This window comes from Alosa alosa, chromosome 14 (genome assembly GCF_017589495.1).
Source record: "Alosa alosa isolate M-15738 ecotype Scorff River chromosome 14, AALO_Geno_1.1, whole genome shotgun sequence".
NCBI lineage: Eukaryota > Metazoa > Chordata > Actinopteri > Clupeiformes > Clupeidae > Alosa > Alosa alosa.
Window position 1 is genome coordinate 13,479,001 of NC_063202.1, and position 17,680 is coordinate 13,496,680.

Here is a 17,680-nt window from a genome sequence, read left to right on the forward strand (position 1 = left end):
TACTAAATCAATATTGAATGTTTTTTATTTCTTTTGTGTGATATATCATTCAGAATGCTGTAACATGACTGGTCTTCAATCAGCCAAAGAGGACACATCGTAACTCCTCTCCCTAGTTACTCTCCATTGGCTCCCCTACAGTAGCCAGAATTAAATTTAAATCTCTCACTTTGGCCTATAGGACACTGACTGGATCTGCTCCTTGTTATTTTAATTCAATGATCAAGATATACATCCCCAACCGCCCACTGCGGTCTTCTGATGAGCTTCAGTCTTAAACGCTAGGTCAAATTCAAGACTCTTTTTCTCAGTGGTTCCATGTTGGTGGAATGAGTTGCCCAGTGCTCTTCGTTCTTGTGATAGTTTTTGGTCTTTTAAGCACTTCTTCTACATTATGGTTTGTATGCAGTAGTACTGTTTTATTTTCATTATAGGCTGTTGATTAATTTGACATTTTTTATTATTGATATTCTCTTTAATGTAGTCTTACCATGTTTTTGATATTATTGATTGAATGGGCATTATTATTTATTATTGCTTTCCCCCCTCATTGTTTATTTCATTAGGCTATTGATTGATCCCTGTTTTAAGTATTATATTGTTTTGTATTTGTTAAGGGTAACCATAACCATCATCATCATAATGTGGTATTTTCTTATGCACTTGAAACAAAGAATAAAAATGTTTCTTTAAACATAGCTGCCAACTCTCACGCATTGGCCGTGAGACACACGCATTTGATTTCACACACTCACACGCCACACCCACGATTTCGCACGCTGAAGTGTCAACCCGGTCGGTCAGATGCCTGAAAAATGAGTTTAGCCTATAGATCTACCTGTTGAGCCACTGTTATGCTTTCAGAGACGGTGAGAGGGTTTAAGAGCACCCCCTGTCTGTGGAATTTTCTAAATTTTCTCTCATTTGCGATGCTACTTCAAAAGCCATCTCATGAGCATTCCCCGGCTTCAGGTAGGCCTATGCTTTGAGTATTTTTTCAGCTGAAGGGTCAGCGTGGTAGGTCAAATACCTGGCAGATGAGGTTCAACTAAACTAAACCTATACATGATATCACACATCATGTGAACGAGCGGAATCTGTTTCCAATGATATTAGCGCCAAGTTGCTGTGATAAATGGTTCGCGAGAAAATTATCATTGAACCGACGTGCAATTTAGGCTAATCATATTTGCATTTTGCACACAGTGCACACCCATTACTCTCGGTTGTAATATCTCACTAACCCTTCACACAACATGTGGCAAACCTAATATCACAATAAACAGCAAACCTTACCGAATACGAGGATATAAAGCATGCCTCTGTTTTTGAAATTGCAACACATTTCTACATAGGCTCATTGGGGCGAAATTATAATGTATTCTAATGTAAACTATTTGTCAGTAGGCCTACATACATTTTTGTAAATTGCTCAGTAGATTATCCCACTATCATGGTTCTTATATTGTCAGGTTCCAGCCAATCCCACTTACACAGATAAATGAATATATTTATATTGCCATGCTTTCTAGTGACATTAATGCAAAAATATAAAGAAAATCAAATAAGGAGACACAAATATTGATATAAAGCCTGACATAAGCCATATGCAAACATTCACATCATGCAGATATGGGTACATCCTGAAAAAGGAATAGCCTGTAGGCTATGGCCATTACAATGACCAATATATTATCTTAAATGAACTATCTGAAAAACACAGGTGACCACTTCTGCATAATTTCATGGAGTGCTGAACATTTCTGAACTGTGAAATGGACCATATGTTTTTGTGGTTGTGAACTTATTGCAATATCACCATAACTATTCCACCTGTGTATGCATGGTTATAATTCTGAAATGCAAAATAGCTTAGGCTACAGCACAAATATTTCCATAAAAATAAGCAAGTCTGACCGAATTTATTTTTAAAAGTACACCAGATTGATGCATTTAAAAGTTAAAATATACAAACATTTCTTAAATTCTTACAAAACACCCATTTAAAATTGTTAGTTTGGACCCCCCACTATTGCCGTCGCGAAAATACCAGTGCTGTTTGTGCGCCAAATAAATAATAACCTATAGGTTTATGTAAAACTCCCATTAACAGCATCCGTCACTAACCACAGCTAGACTGCACAATGGTAGGCCTTCAAAAGCATGACATTTTCGCTTTAGTTTGATATTTAATTTACTTTATCCGCTTTCATGCGTTCATTGAATGTCCGCAGTGCTGTAATGGAAACCTTATTGCGTAGCCAAGTAGCCTATATATTGAGTTATTTGTAAATTATGCATGATTTACTTTTTATTAATTTCGTAGGCTGGCTTTATTTTGTTATATAGAAGTATCTAAATAACCTGGTAAAATGTACCAGAATTCAGGAAATTGCATCTAGTCCAAAAAAATTTTTCTGGGGCAGGACCCCCATACCCCCCACTGAAATGTCCCACGCACTTTCAGAATGCCTCCATCGCCCATGGTCCTAGCATTAGGCTAGATCCCTTTGATACCAATGTTAATTTAACTCTGGGACCCTGGGACCTGAGAACCAATGTACTTTTTTTTTACTGTACGGTATAATGCTGAACGAGCCAAACAAAAATTTCCGCAGCAAAATTTTGGTTGGCCCCACCAAATCTCACTCCAAGGTTTTTTGAAAAGTTGGCAGCCCTGCTTTAAACGTAGTACCACTTTAAACACATCGCACACTGAACAGCAAAGTAGCTTCCTGTTTATGTGTAAAATGTTTACAGAGTATCCTGATGTAGTAGGTCCATGTTCTCATATTTTTACAGCTGACATGAAGGCTGCAGCATTACATTTTTGATTTATAATGGAGCACCCTCTCTGGTGAAAGACTAGCAAGCCTGTGGTAGAGGCATACGATTACAGACGTATTGAGAGAGCCTATCAATGAGTTGTCACAGTTTTCAATTTAGACGTATTATTTTGAAATGGGGTACGTCTATGGGAGGATTTACACATCACTGGGAATACCTGATCAAATCATACCAATGCAAAATGCTTCTCCAGCAGTGCAATCGCAGGTAACAACGATACCTTAACTCAGCATTTTCAGATACCGCTGTTATGAGCATACTAAGCAAATTGTCCATTTGTAACTTTGAATCCTACCAGCTATGGTCCAATAATGTGTTCACTAAAACACAAGTAAAGTTATTTGTCGGGCTGATTCATAAATGGGCATACCGAGGTTGTCGACCTAGCAGGCTAGGTGGCGTTTATTGCCATTCGCAAAACTAAGCAAGAGTTAACGTTAATGAAACTTAACATCGCCTTCTCCAGTGACAAAGTGTATTCAAATGAAGTTGCAACGATGATGGCGGCAATCACTGGTTACGTTAAACCATTTGAAACAAGTAGGACTGTAAATTATGGGGACTATGGCTAACGTCACTTCGGATCAATATAGCAGAGCCCTTTTACTTTACCTATCAACTGGCTAATGCTAGCATGATGTAGCATGCTATGAGCTAATATACTTAGCATCTATGAAAAAGAACAGCACATATCTTTTTTTTCACAAAGAATCTGTAACAACTAACAACGATGTCTCTTACAAACAACTACACAATGTATGACTATCAATATGTATTTAGTCAGACTGTGATAAGATATAGCCTAATGATAATGACAGCAACACTTATTTAGGTTAGATTATGTGTCGCAAATCAGGTGTCGTTAAAATAAGTGAGCGATGGCGTGGTAGTGTCTGCAGCCTAGACGGTAAAACATAATGGACAAAGCGTCAGTGTCTGCAGCCAGCCAGCTGTCAATCATAGGTGTAAACACTTTTTAGATTTGTTAATATAACATAAACAAAAAAATAATTTCAGCGAAAAAGAAAAATTGTGTGTATTGAAGCATCTTGAAAACTATTTTTTCGAATAAAAAGTTGTTGATACAAAAATAGTTTTAGGTGAGAAAAGTGACACGGAAAGTTGGCTACTTGGCCATTGAAATACATGGGGATGGGCGGAGTTACACATTGTACTGCAGCCAGCCACCAGGGGGCTCTGGACTAACGCTCTCATCACTCTTAACAGACGGCACACTGTCCAGTTCTATATATACAGTCTATGAGTAAGACACTTAATGGCCGGCCACTAGGTTAGGCCTATGAACTGAACCTAATAAGACAGTTAATGGCCGGCCACTAGGTTATGAACTGAACCTAGTAACAGTTGGCTGTTGTAACGTAAAATTGCCGTGGTTTATACCCTTGCAGTCTGTCATTTTTGTCATGTGCATTACGAATATGAAGTTATTTTGGCAATGGCTTGCCTTCCTTTAGAAATACTGAATGTTCTTGAACCATCAGTTCCCAGAGACACACACGTTCTCAATACTACTGAAACACACTGGGTGCTTTCTGCCCCAGATTACTTGTGACGTTGCATAGTAACCCATGTATGTGGGTCATTCTACGAAAACGTGCCATTTTATGTCCCTCAAAACAAGTGTCTTGCAAAGCTTTTTTTTAGGATTTTTTTTAAAGGATTTTAAGCACTTTTCATATTAGGAATATTGCAAAAGCTGTAAAAAAAAAAATGCATGTCCCTCGGTATGACTTGTCTAGCATCACTGGCTATTTGGGATAAAAAAAGTCAAATCATAAAAATACATGTACAAAAAGCCTCAAGTGTTTGTTCATGGATCATTAAACAATTTTATTAGGAATGTTTTTAAAATTATGAAAAAAAGCAACATTTTACATATGTCCCCATGACAACCCTGTTACTTTTGGATAAACCCCCCTTGGAGAAAATGAACTGTGCCAAAAGTTATTTTCAGGAAGTGATATCCCCTGCCTTCCAGGAAGTTAAATGGTGAAAACACCAGAAGTGTTCTTTTAATAACTTTTATTATGGTTTTGCTCTGTCTGACAGAAGGGGACAAGCTAGTTTGGTCAACCCTGTTACCACAAAATCATGCATTAAAAATTGATAAAAAAAAAGTAACTATTTAACAGCATTTTAACCTCTCTTGAATGCACACCATGTGGTGTCCTGGTGTCTGGTGTCCACCACATGGCTAGTAATGGCTGCCAATAACAAGACTCAACCCAGTTACTGTCAATCCTAAAATCGAATAATTCATGTGTTCAACTCCAGAATTATTTGTATAAAATATTCATGAATAGTGAATAGAATTCATAGAAACCTGTGTATGTAGCATAGAAACCCCATGTAGAAACCCATGTATGTAGCATAGTAACCCCATGCATGTAGCATAGAAGCCCATGTATGCTGGTATGCAACTCAGGCCACACAATTTTAAAAACTGGGAACTTTATTTAACACGTCACATAATGTACAAAATCACAACAGGAAGAGGCAGGCCAAAACTGCAACTGTACACACAACCCCCCAATGGCAGAGGTCAAAGGTCAGGCTGATCCTCTGGAGGGGGTGGGAGGTCGACAATCAGCTCAAGTGTCAGCAGGAAATCATCCAACTCAGTCCCATGCTCCTCTGCACACACACAAATAGCATCTAAAGTTGATATTGAATCTGTGTGTGGGGGGGGGGGCAGGGGTGTGTGTGGGTGTGTACCTGTGTGGAAGGGGGCCAGAGGCTCACAAGGCTCCAAGGTGATGTCATCAGTATCTGGAGTCAGAGGTTGCCATGGCAGTCGTGGTACTCCAGCGAGTGGAAGAGCATTCAGGTACACAACGCCGTCCGCCAGGCCGTACTGCTCAAACTCTACACACACACACTTTGAGCATACAGCCAAGATGCACACAAACACAGAAATGTAGGGGAACACTTAATGTCACCGCACACACCGTCGGGTCTGTAGGGGAACATGCTCTCCATGTCCGGCGCTTCATCTTCAACGTGCTGCGGAGCCTCCCTCTCACGACAACGCTGGAAGGAAAAAAAAAAGAAATGTATGTCAGTATGATTTACTGAAGTATTTTCTAATGAACAATGCGCAAGGCAGCACTATTTTCTTTGTGGTATAGCCATTTCAAAACTAGAAAGTTACATTGTGTGGAGGGGGGTTGATTGAAAGAGGGTGGATAGGTTTCTTACTGATGACATAATACTGTGACAGACCAATTTTAAATTCAATCTCACTTAAAGAGTACCAAAACAGTACACATGTCTCATGGTGCTTTACAGAGTGTTAAAACATTCAGAGCGCCCATGAGTGACAGGGGCGAGGAAAAACTGCCTAGAATTGGATACATATAGGAAGAAACTTCGAGCAGATCCACGAGTCAAGGGTCTGACTCATCTGCCTAGGGTCAGTCACAGGGCAGCAAGGTCTGTATACATGATAAATGAATAAGTTAGTTAGGTGTAGAGAACAGAACATGTTTAAAGCCACCTGAGGTATGTAACAAAGAGGTAGGGTGGTTACATATCCAGTATGAAAATGCATGAACCCCATTTAGTGTCAGAAAGTTCAAATAGTCTATTGAAAAGGAATGAATTGTCCATAGGGATTAGGAGTCGTCGTAGGGCAAGTACTGGGTCTCTAGGTTGCGTGGGCCAGGAGTCCGGGTAAGGGGACAGCAACAGACAATGGTAGGGCAGTCATAGGAATGAGACAAACCAATGTCCAGTATACAGTAGAACACCCCTTGGTCAGAGCTGTGCACCACTGTACATCTTTCTGTTCATCCGGACATTCCCATCTTTTTTTTAGAAAAGCTGTCACGAAATCAGGCATTTTAGGTCGCAACAATTTCAAAATCCTCACGAAATCCTGGAGGGACTGTACAATGGCATGCTCTTTTGGTTCTAAAGACAATATAAAGTCATACTATACATGTTTGTTTACAGTGGCGCTCTTTTCTTAAAATTACGTATTGCTTACCAGGTGAGAGTCCCTCTTAAGGCGCACATTTGGGGTGTGAGTGGCCTTCAGGGAGCTGAGTGTGTTTGGGGTGTGTGTAGCCTTCTTCAGGAAGCCAAACGCAGGCCGCGGCAGGGGTGTGAAGGGCGTGCATGGCGTCTTGAACACCCGGTCTGCCTGGAGCTCTGCAACAGGAAGATACACACCAGTCAGACACTGCCCCCTTCCCAGCCTGACGCACACCAGTCAGTGCCACACACACACTCACTCTCCCTCCCCAGGCTGACACAGATGCAACACAGTGCTCTCACCAGGTGCAGACTTCAGTCGCAGGCGGTCCTTGGTGGGAGGCAGCCCCAGCCCCAAGTTCTCCTGATCAACAAACAGCAGCGTGCTCATCTCTGCACACACAAAAACAATTATAGAATCCACTGACTGCAGAGAGTGTACAACACAGAATGTAAAGTTGAAAACTAATAAACTATGCAGACACATTACACTGCATTACAAATAATAATATTTAATCTGCATGTCCCAGATTTACCACCCTTACTGTGACCAGCTGATAAGAGTTAGAGTTGATTACAAACCACGAGTTGTGAAATTAGACATTACTTTCAAAAAGCAATGCCGTTTCTGTAGTAGACATTGTATACTCCTGTTGTTGATGGTAGCGATTAGGTCCTAACGTTACTTCCTAAGAACTTGACTGGAAATGTCAAACATTTTCTTGACAAATCCACAACATGGCTGTGATACGGGAAATATTAAGATTTTAAATGTTTAAAATCCATAAAATTGTCCAATCTGCCCCGGATTCAGTCTAACGTTAGAGAAGTCTGCTGCTCTTGGTATTGCCAACGTCACGTTAGTTACATGCTTAATTGTATGAACATCAGGCAGAGTGTAACTTAAAGTGAGCAACATTAAACAACTGAAACCTTTCCATATATGGAAAACAATATTGCTCAGATAACGTTTTGAGTGTTTCTTTTCATGGAAAAAATATGCAACCATTAACATCATGCTATAAACCTTGACATTATTGAATAACGTATTCGCCACGAATTTATACATTTGAGAGGGATAGCAGTTAGAAACCATAGGCATATTTTTCCCCACTACTCAAAAGAGTCTTGTGGAAGAGAACGGTTACACGAGGTCAAATAAACGTAGGCTACTTAAGAGTCTTTGTTCGTATTAGCATCGCATCAGTGGCAAACATTCCACTAACTTAACTTAAACATTACATGGGTAAAAACGTCAACGTTGTTTAGTGAACGTTAGCTGCATAATAAAGTACACACAAACTTCACTCGAACTGGGCCAACATCGGCTCTAGTTCGCCAAATACATGGTGGCTTGTATTGAAGTTACGAATATAAACAACCCAACTGCCACTTGCTAACGTTAAGGCCTGTAAATCGACATGACATGGCAAACTATCATGTTAACGTAAGCTATGTGTACCATTTGCGGCTTACCTTAACCTGACAAACACTGTTGTAAAACGAAAACTCCGACGTATTTAGAAGACTATACCTTTATAGTCACGTCCGATTGGATTCACCTTATATTTCTGAGGATGATTTCCACCGCCACCTTCGACATCTACAAATGCAGCATATCGCTGTTATTCCGCGACGCGTTTTTAAAAAGCAACGAACTTCCTGATTGGGTTATAACTCGTCATATGGCACGTCATGTGATCCACTCAATTCGGGCCATCTCATAAAATTTCATTTCATGCCTTAGCCAATAATTAACATTTTAATTAACAATTAACTTATTCATCCGTTATGTAATGTTAGCCTTACACAAACTCTGCCATAAACTCGGACACTGTCCTATTTATCGAACTCCTGTTCCGAGCAGATGTCTTTGGTGCCGAGCATGCAGAGCTGGCATGTGGTCTGCCACGCCACCCCGTGGACAAAATATGAACGGTCTTTGATGAGATGAGATGCATTGCAAAGTCAAACGTGCAGTGGTACGTGTTGGCAGAGCCCGTCTACGAGGCTGTTTACCTTATTATACATTCTCATTGGCCACTGCCTGTCTGTCTAGGTGTTGGGGCGCATACAGATTTGGGAGGCTCTAGCGAGGGCGGTGGGTCTCATCTTGTTACCAGAGAGGAAATTACTTTTAACTAACTCCGCTTCAACCCCCCTTGGTTAGCTACTTTGTTGATGCCGCGCGCGGCACGAGCAGATGCACCATCTCAGAACGCCAAACTGACACAGGAACATTTTAACAGAAACTAATTTCATAGAGCAACATTTTAGCCAGACTGTCTGTTCATTACATCGACATAGACTACGTTTATGGTAAGAACATATTATTGGTATTTGCTGAAATTGAAAACGTTAGCTATTTCCGATGAATTTTTACGAATCTAAGTACTAGACGGAGCTAACGTTAACCATAATGTTAAGGTAGCTGCTAGCGATAACGTCAGCTGAATGGTTAACGTATAGCTTCTATGTATCCATAACTGTTAACTTTACCTTGTGGGCTGGCTGGGCAGCGTAAATCAATTCATTTTTGCATTTTAAAATGTATTTTCTCAATAATAAGCTAAAATAATGAACGTGTCAGTGACGTTAAACTAAAGAGATAACGTTAACAGTTAAGTGAGCTTTAAAGAACTTGCTAACGTTAACTTAGCTATCGATAGAGATTTGCCACACCAGCCATTTAACAGTTGATTTAATGTTAGGAAACAGAAACGTTAAGTTAAGTTCACATCGGCTAGCTACTCTTAAAACCCAATTTTACTGACTATGGTTAAAACGGACGCAGAGGTTAAATAGTTTACACTAGTTTCAATTTTCAGATGACAGACTCAGGTTCGGAACTGCTGATGAACTACGGTCAGGAGACATTACAGTTGAACAAGGAGTTGGAGCAAATGGTAGAGACCATGGAGAATATATCAGGTAGATAGCTAAGGACATCTGGCAAACCAGTTACATTTAGCTAAAATATAGTCATCTGTATGGCGAGTGTTCTTGTAGAATGTCTACCTAAAGTGTGTGTGTGTGTGCGTGCGCAGTGCAGCTTAGTTGGATGGCGTATGACATGGTGGTGCTGCGCACAGACCCAGGCCACGCCCAGGCTCTCCGTCAGCTGAAAGAGGCGCATGACCTCTGTGAGGCAGTCGTGCACACCCAGCCCACCACCACCACCACCACCACAATATAGCCCTGCACTGGAGGACTAACACCACCACCACACTGTAGCCCTGCGCTGGAGGACTAACACCACCACCACCACACTGTAGCCCTGCACTGGAGGACTAACACCACCACCACACTGTAGCCATGCACTGGAGGACTAACACCACCACTACCACCACCACCACACTGTAGCCCTGCAGTGGAGGACTGAGCTGGTGATGTGCTGCACTCCGCTGCCCAGTCTGAAGTCCTGCTGTCGGTCTGCACAGGGGTTCAGCCCCAGGGCACAGTGCTGTTCATTAATAAAGTGTTTAATGACACTCTGTTCATTAATTTAAGCAATAAGCCCCGAGCGGAGTAAAACCCCTGTTGTGAAATCATTGGAACCTACGGACTCGAATGGCTTATTGCTTTTCTAAAACTTACTATAAAGTAAAGGCACAGCAACAAGAACAATTTATTAATAGATAATCATTCTTCCGCCAAGAAATATATTTCCTCTATCTAAATGGTTGCCAAGCAACGTCAAGATGCAGCTACTCCCAACTTTTCTATCAAGTTATGGTAGCGCAGTAAAATAGAACGAAATGCGGTCAAGGTGTATGTTTATGCTGTATTTTACAACGGCATCGAACGTGATTCAGCCAATCACAATCAAGGACCAGAACTATCAGTTTTAGAAAAAGTGTTTAATCGCTCAACCACATGCTTGTCTTAGGCCCATCACACACGGCACTCACCTGGTTATTCATAGTGCTCAGCCACATATGGTTCTCTCAGGCAGGGCTGTGGTAAACAGTTTTAAACTGGTGGAGGGCACAATTAGCCAGAATGCTCCCAACTATCCAAAACATGATAAAATAGTACAGCTATCTGTAGTCATGTCTAGACAGGAGGGAAGCACTGATTAGACAACTACAGCTGATCTGTAGTCATGTTTAGCAATGTGGAATGAAATTGTGGGTGGGTGGGTGGCATTATGGAGTTGTATAGCTCTAATGGAAGTGTGTGTGTGTGTAGATGCAGGCAACAAGTGTGTGTTCTGGTGACAGGGAGTGTGAGGCTTTGCAGCAGTTTTCAGCACGACTGGACTCCATTTCAGCTGAGCTTGATCACCTGATAGGTGTGTGCTGCTCTCACTCACACATGCACAATTACACACACAATCGCACACACGCACAATCACACACACACACAATCACACGCACAAACACACTGTGGATCATCTGATAGGTTTGTGCTCCTCTCACACACACAGACACAATCACACACACAATCACACACAGACACAATCACACACAGACACAATCACACACAATCACACGCACAAACACACTGTGGATCATCTGATAGGTTTGTGCTCCTCTCACACACACAGACACAATCACACACACAATCACACACAGACACAATCACACACACAATCACACGCGACAAACACACTGTGATCATCTGATAGGTTTGTGCCCTCTCACACACAGACACAATCACACACAATCACACACAATCACACACAATCACACACAGACACAATCACACACAGACACAATCACACACAATCACACGCACAAACACACTGTGGATCATCTGATAGGTTTGTGCTCCTCTCACACACACAGACACAATCACACACAATCACACGCACAAACACACTGTGGATCATCTGATAGGTTTGTGCTCCTCTCACACACAGACACAATCACACACAGACATGAGCTTGATCATCTGATAGGTTTGTGCTCCTCTCACACACACAGACACAATCACACACACAATCACACACAGACACAATCATATGTGCTCTGGATCCACCACTGCAGGGTTCCCACAGGTCATGGAATTTCTGGAATATCATGACATTTTGGAAAGTGCATTCCAGACATGGAATGTCAGGGAATTTACCAGTAAGGAATACATTAATGCAAATATATTTCCATGCAGAATTTGTTTATATCTGGTTATCACTGGTCAAGCGTTACTGCTCGCTTGAGAAGCCCAACTTTGTCTATTCACTGGCCATTTATTCATCTCCCGCTCTAAAAAGTAAACGATTCTTGAACGCTAAGCGGCTGCTCTGATATCATTGATCGGTATATTGTACTATTCATTATTTAGTATGTCATGAAAATTCAGTTTTTGTCAGGGAAAAGTCATGGAATTTTACATTTGAGTTGAGTGGGAATCACATAGATATACATATATAGATGACTTAGAGTGGGAACCCCATAGATATACATACATAGATGCCTTATACACAAAGGCGTCTGCTAAATCCCATAACCATATACATATACATAGAAATGCATTTTCTATGGGGAACCCTGCTGCTAGATTCCTCAGTTTGGCTCCCTTTATTCTCAAGATAATAAATACCTCATTAGAAAGATATATTTCTAACTGCTTTTAAAATCGCTGTCATGAAACCTTTCCGTAAAAAGTCAAATTTATACCATACTCACCTGAGTAGTTACAGGCCTATATCAAACCTACCTTTCCTAAGCAGAGTACTTGAAAAGACTTTGTAATCAACTTCATACCTTCCTCAACGAAAACCGTATTCTCAAAAAAATCCAATCAGGTTTTAGATCAGATCACAGCACAGAAACGGCCCTAGTAAAAATAATTAATGATCTCAATTTAATTTAATATCACTTACAGAGTGCCAAAACATTGCACATGTCTCATGGCGCTTTACAGAGTGTTAAACAATTAGAGAAGGCCCATGAGTAACAGGAGGAGGAAAAACTCCCTACAATTGGAGGTACATGTAGGAAGAAACCTCAAGCAGATCCACGACTCAAGGGCCTAACCCATCTGCCTAGGGTCAGTACAAAACAGTAAGGTCTGTTTACATGATAAATTAATAAGTTAGTTAGATGTAGAGAAAAGAACATGGTGTTTAAAGCCACCTGAGGTGTGTGTTACATAGAGGTGGGATGGTTACATATCCAGTATGATAATGCATAAACTTATTTAGTGTCAGAAAGTTCAAGTAGTGTAGGAAATGAATTGTCCAAGGGGATTAGGAGTTGTCATAGGGCAAGTAGTGGGTCGTCAGGCTGCGCGGGCCAGGAATCCGGGCAGGGGGACAGCAATAAGCGATGATCGAGCAGCCGTAGAAATGGGACTTCAGGTGAGATGAGGGCCAAACACAAGGATGACTGGTGATGGTATGCCTCACAAGTGAGTTAAGGAGGAAGAGAGAGAGAGATATAGCAGTGTTTCCCATACATTGACTAATCTGTGGCGGGGCGCCGTGAAATCAAAATCGGCCGCCACAGATTAATATTCTATGTTTAATTTAATTTAATTGAAATTAAATATAAGATCAAATCCTTGCATTGCCATTGAGCTGCGCATTTCAAGCCTTTCCTTACCCCGCCCCGCTCTCTCTCTCTCGTAGCCCGCTGCCCCTCCTCTGCATGTGCATTTAACAAAATATTCACGATTGTTAAGGATTGTTGTTGCCACATAGAAGCATTGCATAGAAGACGTCTGGCTAAATTGCTATTAAATCCGCTTAGCATCGTGACCCTGCTGCGCAAATTTGTTCAAAACTGCTGCATTGAAGTTAATATGGAGTTATGGAGCCATAGTAGTTTACATCATACCTGTCAACACTCCCGTTTTTCTCGGGGTTCTCCCGTATTTCAAGGTCATCTCCCAGCACCCTCCCGTTTTGTTATTTCTCCCGGAAAACTCCCGTAATTTGCATGGCCATCAAACTTATTTTTAAAATCATTGATCCAGGTTGCCAGATTGTGTATGAAATACACCCTACACATACACAATCACTTAGTTTCAATTTCAACCGTTTTGTCATAGGCTAAAACCTGGCAACCCAAAACCCAAATAAGGAAGCGGGTGCCGACTGCACAGCCTGAGTCTCGTAGTAAGCATAGGGAGGGAAAGTGAAAACCAGCGCCCCAAGTGGTTGCGTTCCTATCGAAGAGCAGCTCCAATTTTAAGTCCCATAGACCTATTTTTAAAAAAATATTGTGAAGCCAAATCAGCGATGTTATCCACCAAAAATAGTTTTCAGTGTCTATACAGTAATAATCTTATAACTGTGAAAATGTCAGACCCTATTTTGCCTTATTTTAAAAAATCGAAATTGCTCATTTTGTTTCATAAACAAACTACAAAAGAAGTCACGTGACTTTACCCTTCGACGTTACTCACGGTAGCATGGTTTGTTTATTAGCCTGGTTAGCATTAACACTTAACACTTACTGCCAGCTCTTCATGTAAGTAGAAGCACAACACCAGTTATCCAGACATAAAGGTTATCACCACGCGGTTTACATCACGTTCCGTTATTACAAAAATATGTTAAGCCAGTTAAGCAAATTGCCGTATTGATCAGTTAGAGATTAAGCGCCCAAACCTGTGACGTCACATGCAACTGTAGTTCATTATCACCATGTTACGACAAAAACTCAAAACAATTCAACTGATCCTAAAAATAAGGTATGGCCACTTGAAGCAATAGAGGTGACCCCAGTGCCTAACACAATGGAAGGCATTAAATTAAGATCCCAATGTGCACCGAGATATATTTTTTCTAAAAAAAAAATCCCATCCACTCCGCTAAACTCTAGGAACGCAACCACTAGATGGCGATGAGATTACTTTCCCTCCCTATTGGTCATAATCAAGCGGGCTAGTTAAATGGCCTACTCCAGAACTACCTGTTGTGAAATTGTTGGGAATTTATTTAATTGATTAACACATCACATAAACTGTTATTGAGTGTTGTTGATACACTGAACTCGTGCCCTCGGAACCAAATCTGACAGCAAGCAGCTTTGGAGTTTTGGAAGTAGGCTGCAGGCAGGCAGCTGGTGGATACATAACTGGCATGCGTAAGGTAATGGTAAGGTAAAAACAATGACCGAAATGCAGTGTTTAAACACGTGTATGAAATGTATTAACTATGCATACACAGATCCGGTATAAACGCTGACACCCCCCCCGAAAAAAAATCTCCTGTTTTTGGAAAGCTAAATGTTGACAGGTATGGGCTACATTGAAGAGACTAAACTAAGTTAAGTTATGATATCAAGCAGTATCTCAAAGCTAACGTTAGAATACTGTTTTGATGTCGAATTTAGCATGCTTAGCCTACTTACAGCTGCTTGTCAATGTCGTTGAAGGGCTCATTTTATTGACTCTTGACACTGAATGTTTGCAAAATCCCGATGTAAATGGAAAAGTGTTTTCCAAAATTCAAAAGTGCTTGTCCCAAGGAGAAGTACGAACCTTTATTTTAACTACTAGAAAACGTTATGAATTGCATCCACACATCAGCAGCCTTTTAACTGTGTTAGGCTACTCAGGAACGTCTTAAAGTGACCCCCCCCCCCCCTTGTCCAAGTCAGCTACCGCCACAAATTGAATCCAATTCTGTGGTCTGTGGGAAACACTGGATATAGAGTGGGTTAGTATTACTATAAATCAAAATGGTTCATATCAATAAGTATATCATTGGTACTATAGTGTTAAATAGTGAAAATAGGCAGAGTGAGAGTTGAGAGAGAGAAGGGGAAGGGGAGAGTATAAGTATATATACACTTTTGTGGGAAATTTGGTCTTTGCAGTTATCCCAACCTGTGAATTAGTGAAACACACTCAGCACACAGTGAACACACAGTGAGGTGAAGCACACACTAATCCCGACGCAGTGAGCTGCCTGCTACAGCGATGCTCGGGAGCAGTGAGGGGTTAGGTGCCTTGCGTTCCTACTGGTCAGGGTTCGAACCGGCAACCCTCCGGTTACATGTACAAAGCGCTAACCAGTAGGCCACGGCTGCCCCTAGAAGAGGGGTTGTACAGCATGACACATAAGTCCATAACATAGTGCTGTTATGGACTTATGTGTCATGCTGTACAACCCATAACTAACAATGGGAGGCACTAAAGAGGTATGGTTTAAGTCTAGACTTAAAAATAGAGAGGGTGTCTGCGAATAGTGGGAGGGAGATTATTCCTGAGGAGGGGTGCCTCCTACTGTAGTTTTTAGATTCTTGGGATTACAAGAAGTCCAGTATTCTGTGATCGTAGCGGTGTAGGTGGGTTGTATGGGACTAGGAGATCTTTAATATATTCAGGTGCCCGGCCATTTATGGCTTTGTATGTTAAAAGTAATATTTTGAAGTCAATGCGACTTTTAACAGGTAGCCAGTGTAGAGATGCTAGGATGGGGGAAATATGTTCATATGTGTTGGTCCTAGTGAGTGTGCGAGCAGCGGCATTTTGTATAAGCTGTAAGCTCTTTAGAAAGGTATTATTGCAGCCAGCGTATAGAGCATTGCAATAGTCTATCCTTGAGGTGACAAAAGCATGGATTAATTTCTCGGCATCTGGGAAGGATTTCTCGGCATCGGTAAGGATAATGACTTCCTTATGTTAATTCCTTCCTTCCTAATGTTCCTTAAATGGTAAAATGAAGTTTTGGTCATCTGTTTTATGTGATTATTTAGTGATAGGTCCTGGTCAATTATAACTCCTAGGTTTTTAAAGCAACACCAAAAAACCTTCCTTCTGTCGCACGCACGCTATTTGTTTATCCAGCAACGGCTTTGCAAATAACAATGTCCATAGACAAGGCAGAATATGTTGCATGATTTTGTGAAAGTACGATGTATTGCGACATCATGCAAGTCAAATTTGTAGTTTCTTATGTCTCATTCCATCGAACTACAGATCTGGCAAACTTCTAGGCTAGCAAACTTACATAGTGCGGTTGTAGCCGATAGAGGGCCGCGAAGCGAATGCAGAAGTGCCGTTCACCCTGTTACGAGTTGATGAACCACGGAAACAATTTTTGAAACATTATTTTAAGGTACAAAAAACTCTTTGGTGTTGCTTTAACACTTGTGGATGAGGTCATTGGAAGATCACTATATGTAGCCAGTGATGAGGATAGGATATCCCTAATCTTTTTAGGACCTAAAACCATGACCTCTGTTTTATCTGAGTTCAAAAGCAGGAAATTATTCATCATCCATGTCTTTATATCTCTTATACATGTGTCAAGTTTGGCTAACGGAGTTAATACATCACAAACACTTGGATGATCTCTTAACACACACACTCACACACACACACAGAGGATGCTGATGAGCCTTTAACTCACAAACACTTGGATGATCTCTTAACACACACACTCACACACACACACAGAGGATGCTGATGAGCCTTTAACTCACAAACACTTGGATGATCTCTTAACACACACACTCACACACACACACAGAGGATGCTGATGAGCCTTTAACTCACAAACACTTGGATGATCTCTTAACACACACACTCACACACACACACAGAGGATGCTGATGAGCCTTTAACTCACAAACACTTGGATGATCTCTTAACACACACACTCACACACACACACAGAGGATGCTGATGAGCCTTTAACTCACAAACACTTGGATGATCTCTTAACACACACACTCACACACACACACAGAGGATGCTGATGAGCCTTTAACTCACAAACACTTGGATGATCTCTTAACACACACACTCACACACACACACAGAGGATGCTGATGAGCCTTTAACTCACAAACACTTGGATGATCTCTTAACACACACACTCACACACACACACACAGAGGATGCTGATGAGCCTTTAACTCACAAACACTTGGATGAT

At 41.1% G+C, this 17,680-nt stretch overlaps 2 protein-coding genes across 4 annotated transcripts; one reads left to right on the forward strand and one right to left on the reverse strand.

Moving 5' to 3' along the window:
• Positions 1 to 5,302: 5,302 nt before the first annotated feature.
• pttg1 (PTTG1 regulator of sister chromatid separation, securin) lies at positions 5,303 to 8,497 on the reverse strand. Of its 3 annotated transcripts, none has more exons than XM_048262192.1 (6): positions 8,406 to 8,497; positions 7,147 to 7,236; positions 6,857 to 7,020; positions 5,817 to 5,898; positions 5,584 to 5,733; positions 5,303 to 5,502 (listed from the first exon to the last, which is right to left on the reverse strand). In XM_048262192.1, exons 2-6 carry the CDS (start codon positions 7,232 to 7,234, stop codon positions 5,411 to 5,413), a joined length of 576 nt encoding a protein of 191 aa, XP_048118149.1. In that variant the 5' UTR covers positions 7,235 to 7,236; positions 8,406 to 8,497; the 3' UTR covers positions 5,303 to 5,410. The 3 variants fall into 3 exon arrangements, with proteins under 3 accessions (XP_048118149.1, XP_048118147.1, XP_048118148.1); XM_048262190.1 differs by having other exon boundaries at positions 8,320 to 8,486; XM_048262191.1 differs by having other exon boundaries at positions 8,378 to 8,477.
• A 382-nt stretch (positions 8,498 to 8,879) lies between these two features.
• Positions 8,880 to 10,359, forward strand: syce3 (synaptonemal complex central element protein 3). The gene is made up of 3 exons (XM_048262193.1): positions 8,880 to 9,162; positions 9,672 to 9,774; positions 9,891 to 10,359. The coding sequence occupies exons 1-3, from the start codon at positions 9,160 to 9,162 to the stop codon at positions 10,037 to 10,039; spliced, it is 255 nt and encodes an 84-aa protein (XP_048118150.1). The 5' UTR covers positions 8,880 to 9,159; the 3' UTR covers positions 10,040 to 10,359.
• The last annotated feature ends 7,321 nt before the right edge of the window (positions 10,360 to 17,680 follow it).

What these genes read in the sequence shown, in the direction of transcription:
- pttg1 (XM_048262192.1), bottom strand. Translation starts at nt 7,234, where the DNA reads ATGAGCACGCTGCTGTTTGTTGATCAGGAGAACTTGGGGCTGGGGCTG. An exon ending in GCGACTGAAGTCTGCACCTG is followed by an intron (nt 7,021 to 7,146) that starts GTGAGAGCACTG and finishes TTCCTGTTGCAG; the next exon opens with AGCTCCAGGCAGACCGGGTG. An exon ending in TTAAGAGGGACTCTCACCTG is followed by an intron (nt 5,899 to 6,856) that starts GTAAGCAATACG and finishes TTTTCCTTCCAG; the next exon opens with CGTTGTCGTGAGAGGGAGGC.
- syce3 (XM_048262193.1), top strand. An exon ending in GACCATGGAGAATATATCAG is followed by an intron (nt 9,775 to 9,890) that starts GTAGATAGCTAA and finishes GTGCGTGCGCAG; the next exon opens with TGCAGCTTAGTTGGATGGCG.